General features: G+C 41.6%; 1 protein-coding gene across 3 annotated transcripts; it reads left to right on the top strand.

Moving 5' to 3' along the window:
* Nucleotides 1-1,127: 1,127 nt before the first annotated feature.
* Nucleotides 1,128-23,909, top strand: SLC19A3 (solute carrier family 19 member 3). Of its 3 annotated transcripts, none has more exons than XM_036074164.2 (6): nt 1,128-1,225; nt 15,623-15,774; nt 17,520-18,345; nt 19,894-20,086; nt 21,551-21,692; nt 22,670-23,909. In XM_036074164.2, exons 2-6 carry the CDS (start codon nt 15,625-15,627, stop codon nt 22,844-22,846), a joined length of 1,488 nt encoding a protein of 495 aa, XP_035930057.2. In that variant the 5' UTR covers nt 1,128-1,225; nt 15,623-15,624; the 3' UTR covers nt 22,847-23,909. The 3 variants fall into 3 exon arrangements, with proteins under 3 accessions (XP_035930057.2, XP_035930063.2, XP_035930042.2); XM_036074170.2 differs by lacking the exon at nt 1,128-1,225 and adding an exon at nt 1,235-1,919; XM_036074149.2 differs by lacking the exon at nt 1,128-1,225 and adding an exon at nt 4,980-5,239.
* The last annotated feature ends 760 nt before the right edge of the window (nt 23,910-24,669 follow it).

Raw genomic sequence — 24,669 nt, 5'->3', positions numbered from 1 at the left:
TGCAAATCATAGGAAGGTGAAAATAGAAAATCTAAGCCAACAGGACAGTGACTCCAAACATGTAGGGGACTTTCAATCAATTTAACTTCCAGTCAGGGTCCTTAGAAACCAAACAGTATTTATCTTTGGGGAGAGTTTTCCATTTACCAACAGATAACGAGAAAGGTTTGGGGTTTTGTTTTGTTTTTTTCCATTTTAATCAATGAGAACTTCAAAATGCTTTTTATTTTTTTAACAACTTGCGCTTAACAAAAACTATTTAATAGTTGAACTATTTGTGTTAGAAAATTCTCTGTCTTGTTTCCCAAATTCCTCATATCAGTGAGCTCATAGGCAAAGGGAGGGGAAAAATGAAACAAGATGAAACCAGAGAGGGAGACAAACCCTAAGAGACTCTTAATCTCAGGAAACAAACTGATGGTTGCTGGAGGGGAGGGGGTGGGAGGGATGGGGTGGCTGGGTGATGGGCACTGGGGAGGGTATGTACCATGGTGAGCGCTGTGAATTGTGTAAGACTGATGAATCACAGACCTGTACCCCTGAAACAAATAATACATTATATGTTAATTTTTTAAAAATTTTTAAAAAAGAAGAAAATTCTTAAAGCACAAGAAAACCACACCACCTTACAACCTTAAAAATAAAATAATAAAATAAAATAAAACAAAACAAAACAATAACATAAAATAACATAAAATAACACAGTGACTATAAACATTAACTCTGGAGCCAGGATGCCCCGACAAAAATCCAGACTTCTCCGTTTACTAGACCCACTGCCTTCCGTCTCACTTTCTTCAGTGCAGAATGGGCATCCTAACTGTACCTCTCTCACAAGTTTTTGGGGAAAGTAAATGGATTTACAGGCAAGGACATATTTATAAATAGATCCACATTGCATTCAGTTCATCCTGCTTTATACATTGATATATCAGGATATTACTTTAAGTTGCTTCTTTCGGGTTCGTATACACTGGGTAACAGGTTAAGTGTTTGTCGGCCAACCTCCGATTTCCTCCTCTGAGTTTAAAGGTTCGGGAGGCCTGTAATTGCCATATGCAAAACGTTGGGGCGGGGCTTCAGGGCTCCGTGTGGGGCAGGCTCCCGCCCCCGCCCCTACAGTCAGCGCCAGGCTTCGCCCGATGGGTCGGCCGAAGGGTCCTGTCCCGGGTGCTTGGTCTCTGGGGATGTGAGCGATCTGGCGAGCAGACACCCCCTCCTCTAGGTAAGACTAGCTCTGGGAGGCGAATTCCTGGCAGAAACACCCTCACCCCTGGGCCGCAGCACTCTCCTGTTTCCCAGTTGCGGCGGCGCGGGTGGGACGCGTACCTGCGCTGCCGCGGGCAGGTTGAGACCGGCCCGGATTCCTTCGCGCGCCCCGGGGGGCATCGCGCTGCGGCCCTTGCGCTCTCCTTACCCCGTGCTGAGGCTCGCCCAAGTAGGTCCGGTGAGAATCTCACTTTCAACCATCTGCCAAGCCCATTCAATGAGACCACGACTCCGGTAAAGGGCCAGCATCCCCCGATGGTTACACCCACGTGCACAGATTCTAACTGAAAGGAACCCTGAGCGCAGAATTCTAAATCCCAATTCAAAAATGGAGAAATGCCCCAGCGAGGAAAAGGGGACTTTGAAGTGAAGAGACCTGGGACTCTATTGAGACTACCTTAACTGAGATTAAAGGAAAACACAACTGTACCTTACAATAATATTTCTGGAAAGGATACCTAATTCATCAGATAGCATGTATAACAATTATTTGGCAAGTCAGGGTTGCTGCTATAAATGTGCAAAAGGTGTGAGGATGTGGAGTGCTTAAAGATTGTAAAGGGTGAAGAAAATGTTTTCTACAGATACTCACACAGAACTGTTCCGCTGCTACCAAGACTGGAACACGTTTGTATCTCCTAAGGCAAAAGGTATGTTTTCATTAAGGTACATATTTTAAAAAGACCCAAACATAACTAACTTCCAAATATGTTTTTCTTCACACTGCCCTAGAAGTAGCTGAAATGGACAAAAATACTAGGTTTGCTCAGTCGTCATTGGTCCGAGATCATCAATGGCTTCTCAAAGTTGGGTAATTCAAGGATAAATATTCAAATGAATTTAAGTGAAGTTATTTACTGTGTTCTTTTCTGAAATTACTCTCTCTGAACTATGAGTGCCCAGCTGTGTTCATTCTGGTTGAATTTGCTACGTGTGTTTGCAGGAGGCAGATGGGAAGGGAGGTTTTTGAGCAACTACTATGTGAGCAGTTCCTGAGAGGAACTGTGAGGTGGGTGTGGTTATCCACATTTTTTTAAAATAATAGAGAGAGAGAGGGAGAGCACAAGCAGGCAGAGCTGCAGGCAGAGGGAGAGGGAGAAGCGGGCTCCCCGCTGAGCAGGGAGTCTGATGTGGGGCTTGATTCTAAGACCCTGGGATCATGAGGGGCCAAAGGCAGACACTTAACTGACTGAGCCACCCAGGCGCCCTGGTTATCCGCATTTTTTTAAACATTTTATTATGTTATGTTAATTACCATACATTACATCATTAGTTTTTGATGTAGTGTTCCATGATTCATTGTTTGTGTGTAACACCCAGTGCCGCATTCAGTACGTGCCCTCTTTAATGCCCATCACCAGGCTAACCCATCCCCCCACCCCCCTCCCCTCCAGAACCCTCAGTTTCTCAGAGTCCATAGTCTCTCATGGTTCGTCTCCCCCTCCGATTTCCCCCCCTTCATTTTTCCCTTCCTAATATCTTCTTTTTTTTTTTTTTAACATATGATGTATTATTTGTTTTAGAGGTACAGGTCTGTGATTCATCAGTCTTACACAATTCACAGCGCTCACCATAGCACATACCCTCCCCAGTGTCTATCACCCAGCCACCCCATCCCTCCCACCCCCCACCACTCCAGCAACCATCAGTTTGTTTCCTGAGATTAAGAATTCCTCATATCAGTGAGATCATATGATACATATGATCTTTCAGTCTTTCTCTGATTGACTTATTTCGCTTAGCATAATACCCTCTAGTTCCATCCACGTCGTGGCAAATGGCAAGATTTTGTGTTTTTTTGATGGCTGCATAATATTCCATTGTGTGTGTGTGTGTGTGTGTGTGTGTGTGTGTGTGTGTGTGTGTGTGTATACCACATCTTCTTTATCCATTCACCTGTTGATGGACATCTTAGCTCTTTCCATAGTTTGGCTATTGTGGACATTGCTGCTATAGGCATTGGGGTGCACGTACTCCTTCGGATCCCTACATTTGTATCTTTAGGGTAAATACCCAGTAGTGCAATTGCTGGGTCATACGGTAGCTCTATTTTCAACTTTTTGAGAAACCTCCATACTGTTTTCCAGAGTGGCTGCACCAGTTTGCATTCCCACCAACAGTGTAGGAGGGTGTTCCCCTTTCTCCGCATCCTCGCCAACATCTGTCGTTTCCTGACTTGTTAATTTTAGCCATTTTGACTGGTGTGAGGTGGTATCTCATTGAGGTTTTGATTTAGATTTCCCTGATGCCGAGTGATGTTGAGCACTTTTTCATGTGTCTGTTGGCCATTTGGATGTCTTCTTTGGAAAAATGTTTGTTCATGTCTTCTGCCCATTTCTTGACTGGACTATTTGTTCTTTGGGTGTTGAGTTTGATCAGTTCTTTATGGATTTTGGATACTAGCCCTTTATCTGATATGTCATTTGCAAATGTCGTCTCCCATTCTGTCAGTTGTCTTTTGGTTTTGTTGACTGGTTATCGACATTTTAAGAGCAGACTTGAGGAGGTTAAGTACTTGCCACAAACAGGGGTGAGGCGAGGAGGAACTGGAGCTTCAGGTTCCAAAGTCATGTTCTTTCCACTGAACCACACTGGCCACCACAAACCTGAATATGGAGGGGGGGAGCCTACAGCTGGGAAGGTCTGCAGTAAGATGTCAAAAATTTAAATAGTATATTCAGTAATTAACAACTATTAGCAAATCATTTAGATTCAGAGGAATAAATTGGAAGTTATTTGGATAGGCTAGAGACATGACGAATGGTTACAAATATTAAAAGATAATTTTTGGAAAAGGATAGAGTGATGACTGTCACACAGATATAAATATGAACATGTGTTAGAGATTTTATTAACTCATTAATGAGGAAACTGGTAAGGTCATTACAACCAGATCAAAGGAGAACCCAAAGAATGGGTATATTTATAGATCAGGAATACTGAAATCGAGGTAAAACTGGTTTTCCATGGGGGTGGGGGCACAGGGCTGTCCTTTCACCGGATAGAATTCCTTTGCTTGTCTATAGACAAGATTTCTTTCACATTGCTATTGGTTACCTGAATTTACGTAGTTGTAAAATAGCTTAAACTCTGCATAGTTTTTTTCCTTGAAGTTCAAATTTTTCCCTCCCGGGGTCCACACCCCTTGTACTGGACTAGTCACCCACAGGGCATTTCAGTGGCTAGACTTGGTCAGCTGACTTTCCATATAAGCTGTCCACTGGTTTTATTCCTCTTGTTGCACCTGACTCTAGATCAATCTAACCGTAGACATAGAAGAAACAGCCTGGAAAGGGATGATTGCTTCATCAGCAAATGTTTCACAGGACCCAAAAAGAGCCAAAAAGATGCCATACATGACAAAATGGAATCCGAAGCATGTGTTTTAAAGATCACTTGTATCTGCTCTTACAGTGGTTGGACCTAATTCACACTTTTTGAAGTTGTGTGGAGAGCTGCATGTCCGCAAACCTTCCTTAGTGTTTGTTTTTGCCATGTTTTTTTTTTGGAGGGTGGAATATAAAAAGCCTTATGAGCGGATGGTAGGTGATAGGACTACTTCCCGGTTTTCTGATATTCTAAGTCACTTAATACAAAATTCGAGAAAAACTAGATTAATTTAGTTCTAACATTCAGGGAAAAAGTGTTTTTGATATGTTTACCTCCCTGTCTGTGTTTCACAAAGATCTGTTTCTCTGTTTTTTTTTTTCTAATGAGATTCCATAAGAGGGTTACTGCGGAAGAGGTGGGTTCCAGTGTCACAAGCCCTCAGAAGGGGGTGGGCTCTGGTGTATAAAGCCATTGCTCTTGACAGCTCAGTTCTGAAGGACTCCAGATTCCCAGGAGAGGGAGAGGCATTGTGACAGGGACTCCCAGCAGGGAGCGTCAGGAAGGAGCAGGAGTTGGATCTGAAGGCAGGAAACTGGACTCAGTTTTAGAAAAAAAGAAACTCAGGACACAAAAGGAACAGGTAACTCTGATTCTCTCTGTATTATTTTGAAGAATGTTCTATGTAGCCAGACTTCCAAAGTTTGTTGGTCTATCCTAGCTTTGATTTGTGGGCAGTTTCTGTTCTAAATTTTCTAAGGAAGACCCAGTTAGAAAGACGCTGTTCTGTTTTCAGATTGTCTCATGTAGATTTTGGAAAAACCTTAGTGCTTACAACAATAAGAAAAATCCAAGGCTGCAGAGAGTCCCACACAGTGAACTGCTTTTAAGGAGTAGGGGATGGGGAGGGGGAATAGAATGTATTTTTTTTACTTGAGGTATAATTTACATATAATATAAAGTATGGATTTTAAATTTGAATGTTTATGATTGTGTACACACTTTTATCTATATCTCATCAAGATATAGGATATTCCATCACTCCAGAAAGTTCCCTTGTGGTCTACTGCAGTCAGTCCCTCCCCTGTCTCCCACCCTGGGCAACCACTGATCCAGTTTCTACACTGTAGATTAGTTTTGCTGGTTTTAGGACTTTATATACATTAATGGAATCACAGTTTTGTGTCTGGATTCTTTGGCAGAGCATAACTTTTTAAATATTCACCCAAGTTGTGCCATAGTTCATTCCTTTTTATTGCTGATTAAATCAGTATTAGTTGCTTATATATATATAATATTTTTTATTCATTCACCTTTTAATGGACATTTCAGTTGCTTCCTGTTTTTTCACTATTGTGAGTATGTGAATTTTCTTTATTTTTTTAAAGATTTTATTTATTTATTTGACAGAGAGAGACACAGCAAGAGAGGGAACACAAGCAGGGGGAGTGGGAGAGGGAGAAGCAGGCTTCCCGCTGAGCAGGGAGCCTGATGAGGGGCTCGATCCCAGGACCCTGGGATCATGACCTGAGCCAAAGGCAGATGCTTAGCCAACTGAGCCACCCAGGCACCCCGTGTGTGTGTGTTTTTTTAAGACTTATTTATTTTGGGGGGGGCAGAGGGAGAGAGAATCCTCAAGCAGACTCCCCGTTGAGCATGGAGTCCAATGTGAGGCTTGATCCCAGGTCCCTGAGATCATGACCTGAGCCGAGCCGAAGGCAGACGCTTAACAACTGAGCCACCCAGGTGCCCCTATGAGTTTTCTTATATAGAGTGCCAAATGATTTTCCAAAGAGTTGTTGGTATCATTTTACTTTCCCACAAGCAATGTGTATGAATTCTAAATCTTTGCCAACATTTGGTTTGCTAGTCTTTTTGTGCTCAGGTGTTCTAGTGGTTATAAAGTGCTCCCTGTGGTTTTCCTTTCCATTTTCCCAATGGTATCTCTTGATTAGCAGATATGTTTTTCCAATGAAATCCAATTTATCATTTTATTTTCTTTTAAGTTGAGTCCTTCTTATCATTTCAGTGACACATTTTGCTATCCCTGTGTCATAATGATCTGTTTTCTTCTAGACGATACTCTATGGTTCCTAGAATAGATTACGTCAAATTAGTTTTGGTGTGTGGAGTGAAGTAGAGATCAGTGAAATGCATTTTAAATAAGATGAGGGCTAAAATACAACAGCTCACTGGAAATTGGTGAAACCACCCTGAGATCCCTGATTTTGCAACAGAGGAATGATAATTAAGCAGCTCCCTGGGATCACTTCACCTTGCCTGCCTCCAGCATCAGCTGGCCTTGACTTAAGCAGACTGCAGTTCCTCCCATTATGTGGATGTTTCACTCAAAGTCCTATTCTCTTCTCCTTTAGTAGCAAGTAGACGGAAAGGCATAATTAGTTGTTGTACTCTGCTGTCAGTGACAAGCATATATTTCAGTTTTCAGTAGTCAAATTTCGAGTTTGCTTCTGTCTGGTGAGGGGCTTGGCTCCAGCAGTGTTGAAAAACCTGAAAAGTGAGTTTTTGGAAAATGGGACAAATACTGGCCCAAACTGTTTTTAAAAGGGCTTTGGAGCTTGGGGAGTGAAACTGTTTGCAAATGTCATCTCTCATGACCCACATCCAAGTCCTTTGGCATTTAGAGATGGTGAGATTCGTGGTTATTTTAAATTACCAGCCTGAGGCTCTGTTATTGGAAATTGATGTTTTGACTGCAGTAAAGGTTCTGGAGAATAATGCGAAAATTAGGCCAGCCCATTCTCAGATGCCGGTAGCCTTGTCAGGCACCTTCTCTGAGATGACTGGAATGTTTAGTAGGGAGGATCGGACAGGAACTGGGTGGAGAATGAGGATTCTGGATAGTTTTCTCCAAATGTATTAGCACCTCAGTTAATTCCAGCAGCATCTTCTAAACAAACATGAAAGAGGATTTGATAAAATGATTCCTTTCCACTGACCAAGTCCTGATACTCCAGGCTCTCTGTTGTGGGAAACCTTTGGAAAACCAGATTTGGGAAAGATCTTTGCTTTGACTGGGTCACCTTGTCCCCTGCATCAGGGAGCCCACAGCTCAGAAGGCTTTGGCGGTGGGAGGCGAATTCCATCTTGTCAGCGTGGGCGAAAGGAATCTGATCCCCTAAGGTCCCCCTAGCTTGGGAAGTACACCCAGGCCTCAAGGAGCCAGGAGGCCCACCAGTGTGTGCCAGTTTCTATAGTTCTTGCTTTTTAATAGTTGCCTATTCTGTGCAAGTGGAAATATACACTTAAGAAATATTTGTGGCCACAGAGTTTTATATATATATATACATACAGAGTTTTATATATATATATATACATATATATATACATACATTTATATATATATATACATACATATATATACACACATATAGCCTCTTGTTTAGGAAATAGGACACTGTCCGTGCTTGCGGTTTAGATAAGGTCCACATTGGCATGGGCCCAATATGGTTCTCCAGGGCATAGATGAACAATACCTTAAAATTTTTACATGCACAAATATGGAAAAGGTTTAGTTCACACAATGAGTCTATAAGTTAATTAAGGAAATACAGCCAAGTGGATGGCTGTAGACTGCAGCAACCAGGAAATGTGAGTTCTAGGTTTACTTTGCAACTCAGTCCAAATGGGAATCCTGGCAACAATAAACAAAAAGTTTCCTTTTCCCCATACCATAGAATTATAGTGACAAATGAACTTCTTTTGTGGTCAATATAAGAAAACTGGAAGTTTCGAGGACACTATTGTAAGTCAAACAACACTTATGATTATTATTATTAAAGCTATGCACATTTGTATGGAAAAGACATTGGCCTGAAGCCAGTTGGAAAGATTTAAAGACGTGGTTAAAGAACAATAAAAATGGGAAAAAGTCAGTAATACGGTAATAATTGGAATGAAAAAGGAGATGAAAACTTGAACTCTGATAGCAAGAGATTGGAAACACACATAAGAGGATGAATAAAAAGAAATTGTTCCAAGGAAGATGAAAAGAAAAATAATGAGAAGCCACCTTAGCCCAACCTGATCATGGTTGAATACTTGTGTTTCTGCATCGAGAAATCTAAAAACCATGTTTTCTAGGAGATGCAGAAAAGTCTATGAGCACCTTAAAACAAAGTTGGTTTCGCTATGCTAACCAGGGAATTGTGATTCTAAAGAAGGCTACAGCACCCCATGGACCCCGAAGAAAAGGAAGTGGCAGTAAAAATAGGTGGTCTTCCAGAAATAGACCCCACATAGAGATTGAGAGAAGAGACCGGAGTCTTGCTGAAGGGTCCCTGGCGAATTTTAATGAAAAATCATCATTATTTTCTTACCAGCAAAAAGACAAAGGAACACATCATTTCCAAAGTAATTTAGATGGGTCACTTCCCAGTACAAAGGTGTTTGTGGTTTCCCAAGCTCATAGAAGGTCACATGTGCTGGCTGGTAACCCCAACAGTGCACGTGGCCATTTACCACCGGGGCCCACGTGATGCGCTGCACGTGTGCAGATGGCGCAACTGGGTCAGAAGTAGGTGCTCTCTAGTACACTGGGCAGGGAGAGCAAGGAGACTGCACCCCGCCCAGGACCACTGGGGCGCAAGAGTAAAGCAGAGGCTAATGCCCAGAGTTCACCTCCTCCATCTGCTGTTGCTAGACCTCTGAAGAGCTCTCCTACACGGCCCAGCCAACGGAGGTAAGCTCTGTGGGAGATGTAGTTGCTGCTCCAAGTCTCCAGAAGGAGCAGCTGATTCACTCAGCCTTTCAGGTATTTCTGGCATTTTCACTATAGATTTCAAGTCAGGATAGTCCAATAAGCTGACTGAAAGGGGAAAGATCAACATCTTGCTTTCAGAAGCGTCAAGTCAGAAAATCAATCCTATTCATGTCCTTGAGTTAGAGTCAATGAAGTGAGGAAAGGTTTAGAGTACTCTCTAGGAGGAGGATAATATTACAAGTCAAAAATAATGATAAATGGAAAAGTAGCAAAAGGATAGTCTTTTCCAGGATGGTGCTTTGCTGTGAAGGCTCAGGCCCTCCCAAACGGAACAGGTGTTCTATGATGACCTTAACAGGTGTGCTTATGAGAGACACGAGTAAATATTTAGTCCTATATTTTCCTCTGCAACTTCTTTTTTTTTTCTTTCTTTTTTTCTGAGAGAAATAAAAAGCGTGGGTGAGTGAGGGGGAGGGGCAGAGGGAGAAGGAGAGAAAGAATCTTAAGCAGGCTCCACACCCAGTGCAGAGCTGGACACGGGGCTCAATCTCACAACCCTGAGATCATGACCTGAGCCGAAATCAGGAGTCGGACACTTAACCGACTGAACCACCCAGGCACCCCTTTCCTCTGTAACTTCTAACCCCATGACTGTGTCCCACAGAAAGATGTAATATATAGTGTGATCATTCTTGTGTATTTCTATATTGATAACCCAAACAAAGCTCAAAAAAATAGCCTCACTCTGCAGTGCACTTTGATACTTAATATATTTTATCTGCAAAGAAGACATTAAAAAAAAAAAAATCCTGTTTGCAACCCACTAAATTTTTTTGACATCCACAATCTGAAAAACATTATTCTAGAATAAACGGGAATTGGAAGCTCGAGGGTATGACCAGGCATCTCAACATGGAGGAAAGATTACTGAACTTGGAATTAGAAAAACCAAGCACAAGTCCAGGCTCTAATGTTGGTTAAAGGTGAAAACCTGCACACGTGTTACTGTCTCTGGCCCTCAATTTCCTTATCGACAAAATGAGGACAGTACCATCTTCTCTATCTACCTCACAAAATTGTCAAGGAAAAAAGTGAAATAATCTTCCAAATGTAGAAATTATAGATTGTGTAATTTGATTATCATCGTCATGGTCATGGTGACAGCAAAGAGCGGCATCTCCTCAATAAGATAAAAATAAAAGGCTGTGATCAATACTTCCAAGCTTTGTGAGACCATTAGCCAGAGGTTTCTCCAGTAAAGAGGGAATGATTTGGGCAGAGATTGTTCGGTTGGAAACCTAGAGGCCATGTTGACAGTGTCTGTGGGAATGGCCGGTGAGGAAACGAGAGGAAAATATCCGGGAGTCGGAATCGGTGCCACAGAAGTAGGAAGCATCTACCCACCCGTGTAGAGGGAAGATGTAAACTTGGCGCCAACAGATCCGACCCTGAACTCAATCTTAACCTTTCTTAGCGGAGTGGCCATGAGCTTTGAGGAGGCTCCGTTCCCACGTCTGAGAAATTGGGGACACTTCAGATACATATAAAAAATATGTAATTATAGGTGATCCTTGAACAACATAGGGATTAAGGATGCCACCCGCCTACATGGTTGAAAATCCACTTATAACTTTTGAGTCCCCCAGAACTTAACTACTAATAGCCTACTGTTGACCAGAAATCTTACTAATAACAAAAGTTGATTGACACATATTTTGTATATGTATTATATACTGTATTTTTTTTAAAGATTTTATTTATTTATTTGAGAGAGAGAGTGAGTCAGAGAGAGCACAAACCGGGGGAGGGGCAGAGGGAGAAGCAGGCTCCCCACTGAGCAAGGACCCCCCCATGCGGGACTCGATCGCAGGACCACAGGATCATGACCTGAGCCAAAGGCAGATGCTTAACCGACTGAGCCACCCAGGCGCCCCTATATACTGTATTCTTACAATAAAGTAAGCTAGAGAAGAAAATCATAAGGAAGAGAAAATAGATTTATAGTACTATACTGTATTTATCAAAAAAAAATCTGCCTGGGGCACCTGGGTGGCTCAGTCAGTTAAGCGGCTGCCTTCGGCTCAGGTCATGATCCCAGGGTCCTGAGATCAAGCCCCGCATCGGGCTCCCTGCTCAGCAGGAAGCCTGCTTCTCCCTCTCCCTCTGCTGCCTCTCTGCCTGCTTGTACTCTCTCTGTATCTCTCTGTCAAGTAAATAAAATCTTTAAAAAAAAAAAAAATCTGCCTATAAGTAGACCCATGCAGTTCAAACTTGTTGTTTAAGGATCAACTACATGTAATAATAAATATAATAAATATGTATTATATATCCTGTAATTATATTTATTTAATATAACCATATTTAATAATAATTATTTATATAATAAATATCTGTATATAATTATTATATAAAATATATAATTATAGATATATATATATATAATGTATATAATTAGGACTGTTCTAAGGATTAGAGACAATAATTATATACAGCAACTAATACGATACTTGGTGTAAAGCAGGAGCCGCGCAGACAATGGCTGATAGACTGTTACCATTTTACCTGTGTGAGATGCAGCCTCTTACCTAAGTAAGGACAAAATCACTGCCTTCAGACGGTGGGTGAGAGGTCATGCTGGGCTGGAGAATTTCAGAACCTGTGTGCTGTGCAACTGAAGAACAGAGCCATGGTATTTATTCAGAGCTAGACACAGACGCTCCAGGGCCCCTACCGGAAAAGGCTTTCAGCCGACTGGGACAGAATGGGTCACAAACAGGGAGTGATGTGCACACGAGAGAAGGGCTTAGTGGGTTGGGGCAGACAGAGTGTTGAGAGGCATATCCAAAACGTTAGAGTCACCTGAGGATGTTTCCACCTGTCCTGGACTCTTCAGGGCCTGGAGAGCCAGAAAAGAATTTCAGGGTCGCGTGTCTCGTGCAGTTTTGCAAAAGCTCCCTGGACGATTTCCATCCGCTTCCCCCTCTGCCCTGTTAAGCTCCAAGGCTGGGGCATGGAGCCAGTTTGCCCCCGGCGGATGGGAAAGGGACAAATTGTCCTTGGGCCTCCGGTGTCAGAATCGCTGTATATAAATGCAGATTCCGTGGCCCCCATACCTCCTGAACCACACCTTAGGGATGGAGCCCGGGAGTCCCTACTTTTCCAAGTGCCCACGCCATCTGATAGGCGAGTCAAGTTCACACGGTCTTTGTTAAGTGGCCAGAGTAGGAAAGGATTCTGGAATGGGACCAGTGCTAGACAAGGGGACCCTGGGCTGGGGGAAGGGGAAAGAACAGCCAGACATTCGCCGCTGAGAAGTCTCCCAGCAGGCAGGAACAAGGGCTGGAGCCCTGCAGGCTGAGGAACAGACACCAGGCAAGACTTGGCCTTGGAAAGGGTCTGGTCACTCGTGCTATTCTGCCCAGTCCTCCCGGGCTAAAGGATTCCTGCTAATGTTTGGTTAGATGCCTTCTCCTATTTCCTCTGGCAGAAAACCTAGCTTTGGGGCCTGTGTTTGTTTCTGTGGGGAGGAGGCTGGGAAAGGAGTGAGGAAAGGAAGCCCAGCATCCTAGGATGCAGGTGTGAGCCCCCCAGATCTTTCTCAGTTGTTTACAACTATGGTCAGAAACCTAGCCTCATTTTCTGCTCATTAAGCCAGAATCACTATGGATCCTCCAACGTCAAGAGAGGAAAGGGAAGAGAAATGCCATGTGCTTGAGCAGTAACTCTATGCCCAACATGGCGCCTCCAGATACCAGTCAAGGCGCTTGGTGCTCACAGAAAGCCCACATATGTAGTTAGCATCACTACCCCATTTTACAGATGCACAGCTGAACTGCGAGGCACGTGTAGAATTAAGGACCTCCCTGGCCTTCCCCTGATGCAGCTAGCAGTACACTCTGGAAATGCAGACAAAACTTTACTAGTTCTCAGTAGTGAGGTTTGCCCTTTATCCTCTTCCTTCTGCAAGACATACTATGTGTTGGACACTTCTAGGTATGAGGCATAGAGCCGTGAACCAACCAAACAAAAAGCCGTGCCCTCCTGCTTACACTCTCATGGGAGATAGACCGTCTTTTTCTGTGTGACCTTTCCAGCCAAATGCAGTTGGGTAGAAGTATTAGGACAGTTAAGAGATGAAGGGATAGGGGCGCCTGGGTGGCTCAGTTGGTTAAGCAACTGCCTTTGGCTCAGGTCATGGTCCCAGGGTCCTGGGATCGAGCCCTGCATCGGGCTCCTTGCTTGACGGGAAGCCTGCTTCTCCCTCTCCCACTCCCCCTGCTTGTGTTCCCTCTCTCGCTGTCTCTGTCAATTAAATAAATAAAATCTTTAAAAAAAGAGATGAAGGGATAGATACCCCAAGGAACTCTTAACAGCCCAAGGAACCATGGGAGTAGACTTAGTTCTCTGAGATGCATGGAGAAGATGATGACTTGAAGGTAGCAGACAATCCACGGTCAGCTAGATGGAGAGAATGTTCTAGGTGTAGAGTCAGCAGATGTTACCCCATTAAGACCATCCTTTGAAAGATAGCCAAGCCTCAGTAGTTGTCTTCCCAGGATAGACTTCTCTACAAGCACATGACTCACAAAGAAAGAAGGCCCCAGCAGTTTGCTGGTGTTTCTAGCAACAACTCAGGAAGAGATAAATCCCAGGCATTGAAGGCTGAGGGCAGTCAAACCCAGTACGCTATTAGCAAAATTTTCACATTGTCAGCATTGCTCGAAATTATAATCCCGTCCAAATTCTGATTTCCATTGTCTCTGCACTGTTTCCATCAAGGGTCTTGTTGACAAAAACAGACAGTGTTCCCCTCATATAACTTGAAAGAACTATGCCACTGTCCAGGGTCACCTTGTGAAAAGATAGGGTGGCCCAGTAGGCCCTCCCCACCTCGCTAGCCCCTAACAAGTTTCCTTTTCCTAGACACCTGGAATTGCACCCAGTGACATGCTCTTCTGGAGTGAGCATCACTGTCCCTCTCTTGGGTCCACTTTCAAACTACAGTTGACCCTGGAAGTTCTATGTAGTTAGTCATATTCTTTAGGATGAGTGTGTTCATGAAAACACTTTCTTCCCTTACTGCGAGGAAAGGTTGTCATTAGGTTGCTACCAGCAGCCCAGGAAGAAGGGCCACCAGAATGAGGCAGAGTGGAGCAGGGGAAAGGACCCAGATAGAAATCCAGGAGATGTGGATTCAAATCTTGATCATGTGGTTTGAAGGCAGTTATAGGACAGCTTGGATCTCCCATATGCTCAGCTGGGAATTTGGGGAAATGGTATCTATTTTACCGTTATTATTAGGACTTAATTAGATAATATGCAGAAAAGCATCGTACAGCAATTTAGTTTCCCCATTCCCCATGCTGCATAAGTTAAAGCTGGATCCCAAATATGAAGGAATGAGAGGGAATTTTCCTGTTTCAGATTCTCCATTGGACTTTCTGTCTGAAGTTTGCATTTCAAGCAATTTTATTTGTGACTTGGAAAAAAAAGCGTGAACTATTAATTAGCTCCCTGCCCCACTGGGTGGTGTGAAACTGCAGACAAAGAGAAGAAATGGGCCCAGTGGTAATGAAAAGGAGATTAGCTGTCTACAGAGTGATGCCTTGCATTCCCAACGTAGACTTAGCATCAGTCTGGAATGGGGGGAAATAGGGGAAAATGGCCAGTCAGATCTTTATCTGGCTTCATTTTTTTTAACTGAAGAATTATAAATTCTCAGATTGGAGACACCTGACAAAAGTATCTTGGATGTGTATCATGTGTCAAGCACCATACAAAGCAAGGGATAGTCTAATGGGGAGATAAATGTGTAAATAAACACATGCCATTCAGTGTGTGAAAGATCTCAGAGTCACAGTACAAAATAGAGTGGGCAGATTAGTAGTAACTTGATCTACTAAATCTGTGTTAAGTTGGATTTGACCTCCTAGAGGTACTTGACCTACCACATGTACACCAGTAACTCACCAGCCAATGTTTTACTTACTTTCAAGCATTAATTAACCCATGTTTACCATTTATTAGTAACTACTCCTTACCATGTTCGTGATGGAGAACACTAAGGAGGTGTAACCGGTCCCAGCCATAATGAGTAAGAAGCCCATTGACAAAGGAGGGTTTGACGGGTGCACCTAAGGAGTATTTGAGAACACTTACTCATCACTCACCTTTCCATTTCAACTGCAGACAGATGAAACTTTACCCTTTCACAAGACATTTAGAAATCGGTTTCTCATTATATCCAGGATGCCAAAAGTAAGTAAACATCAGCTAATTTTGACTTTGTTTGCGTTTGATCAGCCATGGATTGTTTCAAAACTTCACCAAGTCATTCCTGGATTTATCCCACGGTGATCCTGTGCTTATTTGGATTTTTCTCCATGATGAGACCCTCAGAACCTTTCCTTATCCCGTATTTATCTGGACCAGATAAAAACCTGACCAGCTCAGAGGTAAATTGACATACATACAGACATATCTTAACATAGTTTAACTTTACAGGATTTGAACAGGACGTGGCATTAGGGCTTCATTCAACCTGAGACATTAACCCATTGACCTCTCCGATCCCATTTTCACTGTATTTGTCATTTAATACAATGATTCAAACTACTCTTCCCTCCTCACACATACAGAAATGGGACACCATAGCACATTATATGTCTAATAAATATTTTAACTTTTATGGAGTTCTACCATTAGTCTTAATGCATGGTAACTTTCAGGCTCAATTGATTCTGTTATACTAACCCTAAAGTAAAATCTCTGCCAGGCGCAGGATCTAGTCCTCACAAACTTTTGGGCTGCTGAGGCATAAGCAGGATCTGATAAAGAATCGTATCATTTTTTGAGGACACTTACTCAATTGTGAAAAACTATCGACCAGCCGGTGAGACATTAACAGCTTTATTTCTCAGTTTTATCTTCCCCTGAAGGCCAAATTCTCTTACTGAAAAGATTCACCTCCTTTTTTATAATAAGGGCAACAGGAAAACACACTCACCCAACTGGAGAATTACCCTGTGATGCTTTTATCATCTCCAGCCATAGCCACGAAAACACTGCAGAGTGTGGCTTCACCTGGAAGGTTCCTCAATACTAGTTAATTTGGCAATGAGGTGCTATGGACAGAAAAGCAAGCTTGCTGTGCGGTGATGTAAAATCACTTCGTGACAACCCTGTTTCCAATTTTTTCCAGGTGGAAGCCTATCACGATTAAGACAAAACAAAGGACAAACAAATACACGTCCCAAATCAACCAGTGAACCCAGTGGGGTCTGCTTCTGCAACCACTATGGACCAGTTAATGTACCCATGCTCAGAGGTGCCACTCGGTCCCACTAGCCTTTCCAGTCACTGAGCTTTCCCTCATCATTGACCTTGGGGCCCACGGAGGTTGCTGTAAACAGCTGAGGCACAGAACAAAGGCTGGTCTGACAGAGCTGCCCCCACGCCCATATCCTGCCCCAAAGATCAGCCCCTTTGGTCCCTCCTTTCTAGGACTGATCACTGAGGTCCCCGGCATTTCTGACGACAGCCATGAGATACCCACATCAAACTGAGGCCAGAATTGAGTAAGCAGAGATTAACCAGTAGAGTTGGGAGGGAAAAGGCTTTGGGAGCCCAGCAAATTTGGCCAGGAAGAAAATCCAGTGCATTACTTGCTCCCACTTTGTAATTCTGCAAGGTTAGTATTTATTCTTTGCTGTCTTCACGTATGTTCATTAGACTATGGACATTTATGACACGGTGATGGATCAAATAAACAAAAAGGTGGTCGCTTCTTCTAACATTGTCTAATGTTAAAATCTTTGAACAAGAAAGGAATGGTATTTTTTAAGAGCCTGAAAAACTCCGAAGTGTCTGTTGAACGATTTGTAACTAATTTAACTCAAATGTACATACTATTTAACTTTAAGAGAGTTCAGATTACACATTAAGCAAATATATTCTTACGTTGGGAGGCACATACATTTATAAATTGGTTTTGTTTTGTAGAAGGGGAAGGAGCTCTCTTTTCCTTGAAAATCAGTTTTCTCTTGTGCTTTTCCATAATAATAAAGAACATCCTATCCCACTGGATGCAGAATTTGCTATTGGGCAAGCCACCTGTACTTTAGTAATGTACTACCTAAAAAGGTATCCCTTTTACCTCCCGGTGCTGCATGGTTATGTGATCCACTTTTCAACCTCACAGATCACCAATGAAATCCTTCCAGTTTGGACATACTCTTACCTGGTGCTGCTTCTCCCCGTGTTCATCCTCACCGATTACGTCCGCTACAAGCCAGTCATCATCCTGCAAGGGATCAGCTTCATCATCACCTGGCTGCTGCTTGTATTTGGCCAGGGAGTGAAGGCCATGCAGGTGCTGGAGTTCTTCTATGGCATGGTCACCGCCACCGAGGTGGCCTACTATGCCTACATTTACAGCGTGGTCAGCCCCGAACACTACCAGAAAGTGAGCGGCTACTGCAGGAGCATCACGCTGGTGGCCTACACGGCGGCCTCGGTGCTGGCCCAGATCCTGGTGTCGCTGGCCAGCCTATCGTACTTTTACCTCAATGTCATATCCTTGGTCTCCGTCTCTGTGGCCTTTCTCTTGTCACTTTTCCTACCAATGCCTAAGAAGAGCATGTTTTTTCATGCAAAATCCAGCAAAGAAGTACGGAAGCCACCGAACAAAAACGTGGCGTTAGATGAACCTTACAAATTTAACACAGCAGGCGGCGGAGAGAAGCCCACTTCAGAAATACCCACCATTTCAGGGAACCTGGATGGTGGTCCGTTGAGCGGCCCGATGCCACGAAATGTAGCGTTGAGTGTTTTTGTGCAGTGGTTCCAAGATCTGAAGGAGTGCTACTCCTCAAAGCGACTTTTCTACTGGTCCCTGTGGTGGGCCTTCTCCACGGCAGGTTTTAACCAGGTTTTGAACTATGTTCAAATCCTGTGGGATTACAAGGCACCATCCCAGAGTTCTACAATCTATAATGGGGCAGTAGAAGCTATTGCAACCTTTGGAGGTAAGCAAACATTGATTTATCTTCCTTTGATGGGTTACCCCCTTTAAGTTTATGTCTTCAGTTGCTAAACTCCATGGTGGTAAACTAGTTCTGTTCAGAGGGCTATCAATATTTTTTTAAATGGGATTCACTGGAAAAAAGAAAAAGAGGACCGTGACACTTCTATTCAGTGTGGTAGAATTACAGCTGGTAACTCAAGAGCTCAGGAGTAAGCACCAAACGATTAAATTCGGGCCAAATTCCTAAGATTCCAATTCATCATCAGGAAAGGGGTTAATAATGCCACTTATTCTTCCAGGTTGTTTTTATATCCAAAGGAAAATACTCACCTTGTATATAAGTAAGAAGTTTTTATTATTTTAGTAATAGATTGAACTATCAAGGCTTCCAGATTACCACTGGAAGAGTTTTGTCACTAAAGGATTTGATTTAGCTAGTACCCACCTTTAGCAATTCTAGATTCCATGCCAAAAATTTCCAAAAGTAGCTTTCTTAAGAGATTTAAGTGAGAAGTAGAATAAATGTGAGAGTCAGGATTCTAATATCAGAAGGAAATCTGCCTTTGAAGTTTACTCTACAATAAATATTTATATCCTGGTAAGTGGAAACTTAAACTCAACTGAGACTTTAAAGATATTTTCTAGGAAGTAGGAGATTTCCACACCCTCATTTACCAAAAATTTCAGAAAACTCACGTGGTGTCTGTTCTCCTATTGTCTCTCTTTTGGGAGGCTTCACCTTAACTCCTGCACACCAGGACTGCACTAGAATTGGTTCACTGAAATTCTTTCTCTTACGTTCCAAATTCTGGGGAGGAAAGAATTTTATTTCTTTTGTAACACTGGTTCTTTCCTGGATCACACTGGAAGAGTTAATTAACCAAACATCAGTAATTTGAAACATAAATACCTTTCATTTTGTTAAAAAGAACTATAAATAGTAACCCTAATGACTGCTAATTATTCAATCTCTTAAACTCCGTAAGTCAGTATAGAGTTCGCTGAAAACCTCAAGTAAATGAGGCCAGATCTCAAAGATACTGAGATGGAGACCAGAAGATTAAGATTACTAATAAAGATTAAAATTTTCTACTCAGTGCAAAACATCCATTACCCGTTGAAAAAATTTACGAGAAACAATGAACAAGAAAGGCAAGTATGGACAGGCTAGATATACACCAGAGCGGCCCTTTCACTCTTCTTCTATGTTGTAGCAAGTGACTGGGTTTATGTATTGTTTCTCCCCAATCTGCTGTGATAAAGAACCTTTCTGGCCCCTCCGCAGGGTGCACTGCATGGCATGTGGTAGATGCTAATTAAAAGTGTGGCAACTACCTGATTGAAAGAAGAGGAGGTAAAGAGAGAAGTCAAAAGAAAACCTGGTTGAGAAAAAGATAAATCCACATTTAGGTGGATCATTACTATTTTTGTGAAAGCCACATATTCATCTTGTAGATTTGCCTAAGACGTGGCTTTTTAAAGAGAGCATATTGACCTATCCCACATGCAAAGTCAATGTGTTGGATCTCCCTTAATGTTTCTTTTTCAGGGGCAGCGGCTGCCTTTGCAGTGGGCTATGTGAAAGTCAACTGGGATCTTCTGGGAGAGTTGGCTCTAGCCATTTTCTCCATCATTAGTGCAGGCTCTCTGTTTCTTATGCACTACATGACTGACATCTGGGCATGCTATGCTGGTTATCTGATATTCAAGTCCAGCTATATGCTTCTTATAACCATAGCAGTGTAAGTATTACCAACCATTTCTCTCCACTCCTAAACCCACACCATATTCTCTCTTCTGTAGCATTTCTATAGTTCCTTGCAGAACTTCAGAAGGATTTTAATCAATTGCAATATTAAATGTTGATTACATATTAAATTGGACACAATTAAGCCATGTTTTCATTTAACTATTTGCCCTGTGATTGTTGCTAAGATTAGTCATCAAAGAAAAAAAAAGTTCTGTGGATTCAAAAAACAAAAGCGATGATACACTGTCAGGTTGTGATTTTTATTTCAAGCTTTTTGCCATAACAAGGTGTGGAGCAATCTGATTTTGAATGATTAAGTTTACTGTTAATTTCATTTAGTTGTTTGTGTAATTCCAGGCATATACTTTTGTGTAAAGCAAAATATGCTCAGCAAATTATAAAAAGTTGGATATTGAAAAAAGTATATGCAATGATTATAAGAAACTATATATCCCAGAAATCATTTTTTTAAATGAAAAACGTTTTGTTCCATATAGAAGTTCAGAGAAAGCTGGCTATTGGAAATGTGCTTTGATATTAACCAAAAGAGATAAGAAATATTTGAATTTCAAATCATATGAAAGAAGTAGAGCCAGAAACTTTATTAAGTTTTCGGATTTAATGTGTGAAAAATGTTTGATAAGGAATTGACGAAACAGAAATATAAGCAGACTTTGAAAAGATCATGGAACAAAAGAAAGAGAATAAGCTTGTTGGCAAGTTTACTTTTTTTATGGAAATATGTCAGTTTAATGAATCAAACTCATATCTCTTAAGTCTCTCTTTTTAATGCGAAAGGACATTGTTAAGGTAGGATTACATTACTTTTTTTCATTTTAAGAATCTTCAGAACCAAAATGCTTTTACCTTTGCCACGGAAGAGCTCTAAATAACATACACTGGCCAGTCATTCATGAGTTGTAAGATGTCAAAATCTATTTAATTATTAAAAGCAAATTAATTACAGATTCATTCAGTTGCATAGCCAGTCATGATCTGGATCTTCCAAAGAATAAGTAACTCACCTACCAAAATTTAAAAGCTGTTGATACAATTGACAATAGAAAGAATAACTCTCCAAATGGTTCCACAGATTGCATATTGCTTGTGTTTTCATAAAAATTCACTGTGAAACAGTATCTAAAATCAGATAGCATCAAATATTCTCAGGTTATGAGAACTTAGAATATTTAGGTTTCATTTCTGGGAAGCATTAAATTGGATAGGAGGAATTGTGTCATATTTCCTCAACTGGTATTTTAATTCAGCCTTCAACTGTATTTTTAAAATTAATTCCCTTTCTTTGCTCTACCTGTTTGTCTAAACTGGAGGAGATTTAGCCAAAGAGTACTGGTAACAAGACATCACTTTTATCTTCAGTTTCTGTCTTTTAAAGGTAAGAGTCCCATGTGTATTTTGTTAAAAGAAAAAAACGTAATTCAAAGTTTAATGATAGATTTCAGATTGCAGTTAATCTGAGTGTGGAACGCTACGCCCTGGTGTTTGGAATGAACACCTTCATGGCCCTGGTGATTCAGACCATTATGACAGTGATCGTAGTAGATCAGAAAGGACTCAACCTGCCAATCAGCATTCAGGTAAGCTGCAATATTGCCGTTTTCCTAGTCAGGTAGTTGGGGGAATGTAGAATACTTAGGTAATCTGAAAGGTTTTCTCAGCCTCACCACAGCCAATGTTTAATTTCTTGAATTGCTTAGTTGGGCAAATTTTTTTTTTTTTTAAAGATTTTATTTATTTATTCATTAGAGACAGAGAGAGAGAGAGGCAGAGGGAGAAGCAGGCTCCCAAGGAGCAGGGAGCCCCATGCGGGACTCGATCCCAGGACCCTGAGATCATGACCTGAGCCGAAGGCAGATGCCTAACCATCTGAGCCACCCAGGCGCCCCTGGGCAAATTTTTAAATAAGCAATTCCTTAATTGTCATATTGTAACACACCAAGTAGGTTCTCAGCAGTAAACACAGTCAGTTAGCCTTTGCCTGTAGCTCCTAACACCTCATCAGGTGCTACTCCGGTAACTGTGTCCCCGTATGTCTGCCCTTCTTCCTGTCATCCCCTCCCAAGGGTTAAGAGATTCGACTAGAAATGGTACATGGCTGCAGAGCTCGGTTCCTTTTCCCTACTCCACTGAGGGACTTGAAATTAGCCCAATTTCACATTTTACATTTGGATCTGGGAAAGGGGGGGATAAGGCATGTAGGAAGTAACATCATTATCTAAAATTCACTCATAGCATTGCACTGTCCTGCAGACATAAACACATAGATCAGTGGGATTTAGTGTTTTTTCACGATTGGTGGTGTTAGCTGGGGTTTTAACCCAAGTAACCTTGGCTCCAGAGCCCACATTCTTAGTTACTGCATTTCTTACACTTTTATAGCTGATTCTTCTAAGATAGAAGAAGAAAGTATTGTGTAAATCTAAATGACCCATCTTACGGTCCTGGGTCTTAGTTATCCCACAATCCAAGCAAATCAGCACCATCACTGTGTTTATCAATGACATAGACAGTCATATTTTTGTGTGTCTAGTTAATTCTATTTGTTTTTCTCTAGTTTTTAGTTTATGGGAGTTATTTTGCAGTTATTGCCGCCATTTTTCTAATGAGAAGCATGTACATCATCTACTCAACCAAATGCCAAAAGCAAGCACAGAGCTCTGCTATAAGTCAGAATCCAGATGAGCCCCACCCAGAGGGAATAAGGAATGTCATCATGGGAACAAAACTCTAACTTTATGGCAGCCACTGCATCCACTGAGCAAGAACCCTCTTGGTCACAAAGTCACCAAGTGCCATAAAATGACACACTTCTTAAGTCTGGATTTCAATGAACCTTTTCAAGACCACAACAAAATCTCAGTTTTAGACCAGATACTGTGTCCAACTGGATGCAGTTGACAAGGCCCATCATCTCAATCAAATAGCCCATGTTGGGGACTCCAGCAAGTAGCAAGGATTGGGAAATTCTGGTTTTGATTACTCCCTAGGACATATAAATGGCATGGACACAAGCCACGAGAAAACTCCAGTCATCCTGCAGTTGCTGTTCCCCATTCATAAGCAGAAATACTAACTGGACTGACCCCTTTGCTTGGTTTAGATATTTGTTTTATCTTACCAAAACAGGCAAGAGATGGGATATTTTTTGTCACATAACCATTTTCCTCCTTCTTCCATTAAGTGTATTTCTATATAACTTGCAGTCCTCTGCGAGAATTTCAAGGTCTGGTCCCATTTCTAAGGACCTCTTCAATCCTGACAACATGGATTCACAACATGGATCCACAACATGGATTATTCACATGCTATATTCATAACAATAATTCACAAGCTATTTTTTGATTATATCACCATTTAATTTTGTCATGATTACTTTTTACTTTGTGTTCTGCTGAGCTTTGTTGTTGAAACTCTACCTCAGGAATAGCCCCAGACATTCTTGTGTGTCCATAGAATGACATTCAAGTCCATCCCTGGTGGCCCTAGGGGAGGCAATGAGCTTTCTCCCTACCATGACCCCAGATAGGTGTTTTAATGCTATGTCAATGTGATCTCTGTCTAAGAAATTTCCAGGAGTTCTAAAAGTATTTGTAAGTAAGAAAACACTGATGGGGCGGGGGGAACACCTAATTTTTAAATGGCAAAGATTGTGCTACATAAAATAATGTGTGCAAAAATAGTAAAGAGCCTTTCTAAATTTTTGATGAATTGTGCTGAGAATCGTCTGTGCTTGTGTCCTTTGAAACTGCAACAGAGGAAACATGGAGCAGTCTGCCATGGAAATAAAGAATGCTGATTCAAAATTTGTGTTTCAAATATCCTTTTCTCCAAATTCTAAAATTTGATTACTGGACTGAAAATAAGATTCGGCCCCAAAGCCAACACTTACTTAGTAGGGAAAACTAATGACATTCCTACTTATATCAAAACCAAGGAAAGGATGATCACTATTATTCTCCTTATTTAATTTATTGTACTAGAGGTATAAGCCAACACAACTACACAAGCAAAAGAAAGAAAATGAGATGAACTGTAAAAGAGAAAGCAAAACTATCACTATTCCAGACACAAGTATACACCCAGGAGACTCAACTAAAAACTAAGATCGCAGTGCAGAAAGTAAGTATATAGAAACCAACTGCCTTCATGATACAACAACCATTTAGAAGATGCATAGGAGTAAAAGACCCAATTTATGGTAGGACAAAAATAATACAAAACAATTACATGTAATCTATTTAATAAATGTGTAAGGCATATATGAATATGCCTGCAAAAACTTCTGTAGATTACAGAATAACACCTAAACACATGGAAAAGCCTATCTTGTTGTTGGTTAGGAAGAAAAAATATATAAAGATATCATGCTTTCTTTTTTTTATTATTAATATATAATGTATTATTTGTTTCAGAGGTACGGGTCTGTGATTCATCAGTCTTATATAATACCCAGTGCTCATTACATGTGTCCATCACCCAGTTACCCCATCCCCCCCCCCCAGCAACCCTCAGGTTGTTTCCCATGAGTAAGAGTCTCTTATGGTTTGTCTCCCT

The sequence above is a fragment of the Halichoerus grypus genome, chromosome 4 (genome assembly GCF_964656455.1).
Source record: "Halichoerus grypus chromosome 4, mHalGry1.hap1.1, whole genome shotgun sequence".
NCBI classification, from domain to species: domain Eukaryota; kingdom Metazoa; phylum Chordata; class Mammalia; order Carnivora; family Phocidae; genus Halichoerus; species Halichoerus grypus.
The sequence above is the reverse complement of the archived record's forward strand: the minus strand, read 5'-3'. Positions and strand labels throughout refer to the sequence as shown.

Excerpts from the sequence above, each read along its gene's own strand:
- SLC19A3 (XM_036074170.2), top strand. The coding sequence starts at position 1,841 with ATGTTTTCTACAGATACTCACACAGAACTGTTCCGCTGCTACCAAGAC. Across the intron at positions 1,920-15,622 it reads TGTATCTCCTAAGGCAAAAG|CCATGGATTGTTTCAAAACT; the intron begins GTATGTTTTCAT and ends GCGTTTGATCAG. Across the intron at positions 20,087-21,550 it reads CTTCTTATAACCATAGCAGT|ATTTCAGATTGCAGTTAATC; the intron begins GTAAGTATTACC and ends GTTTAATGATAG.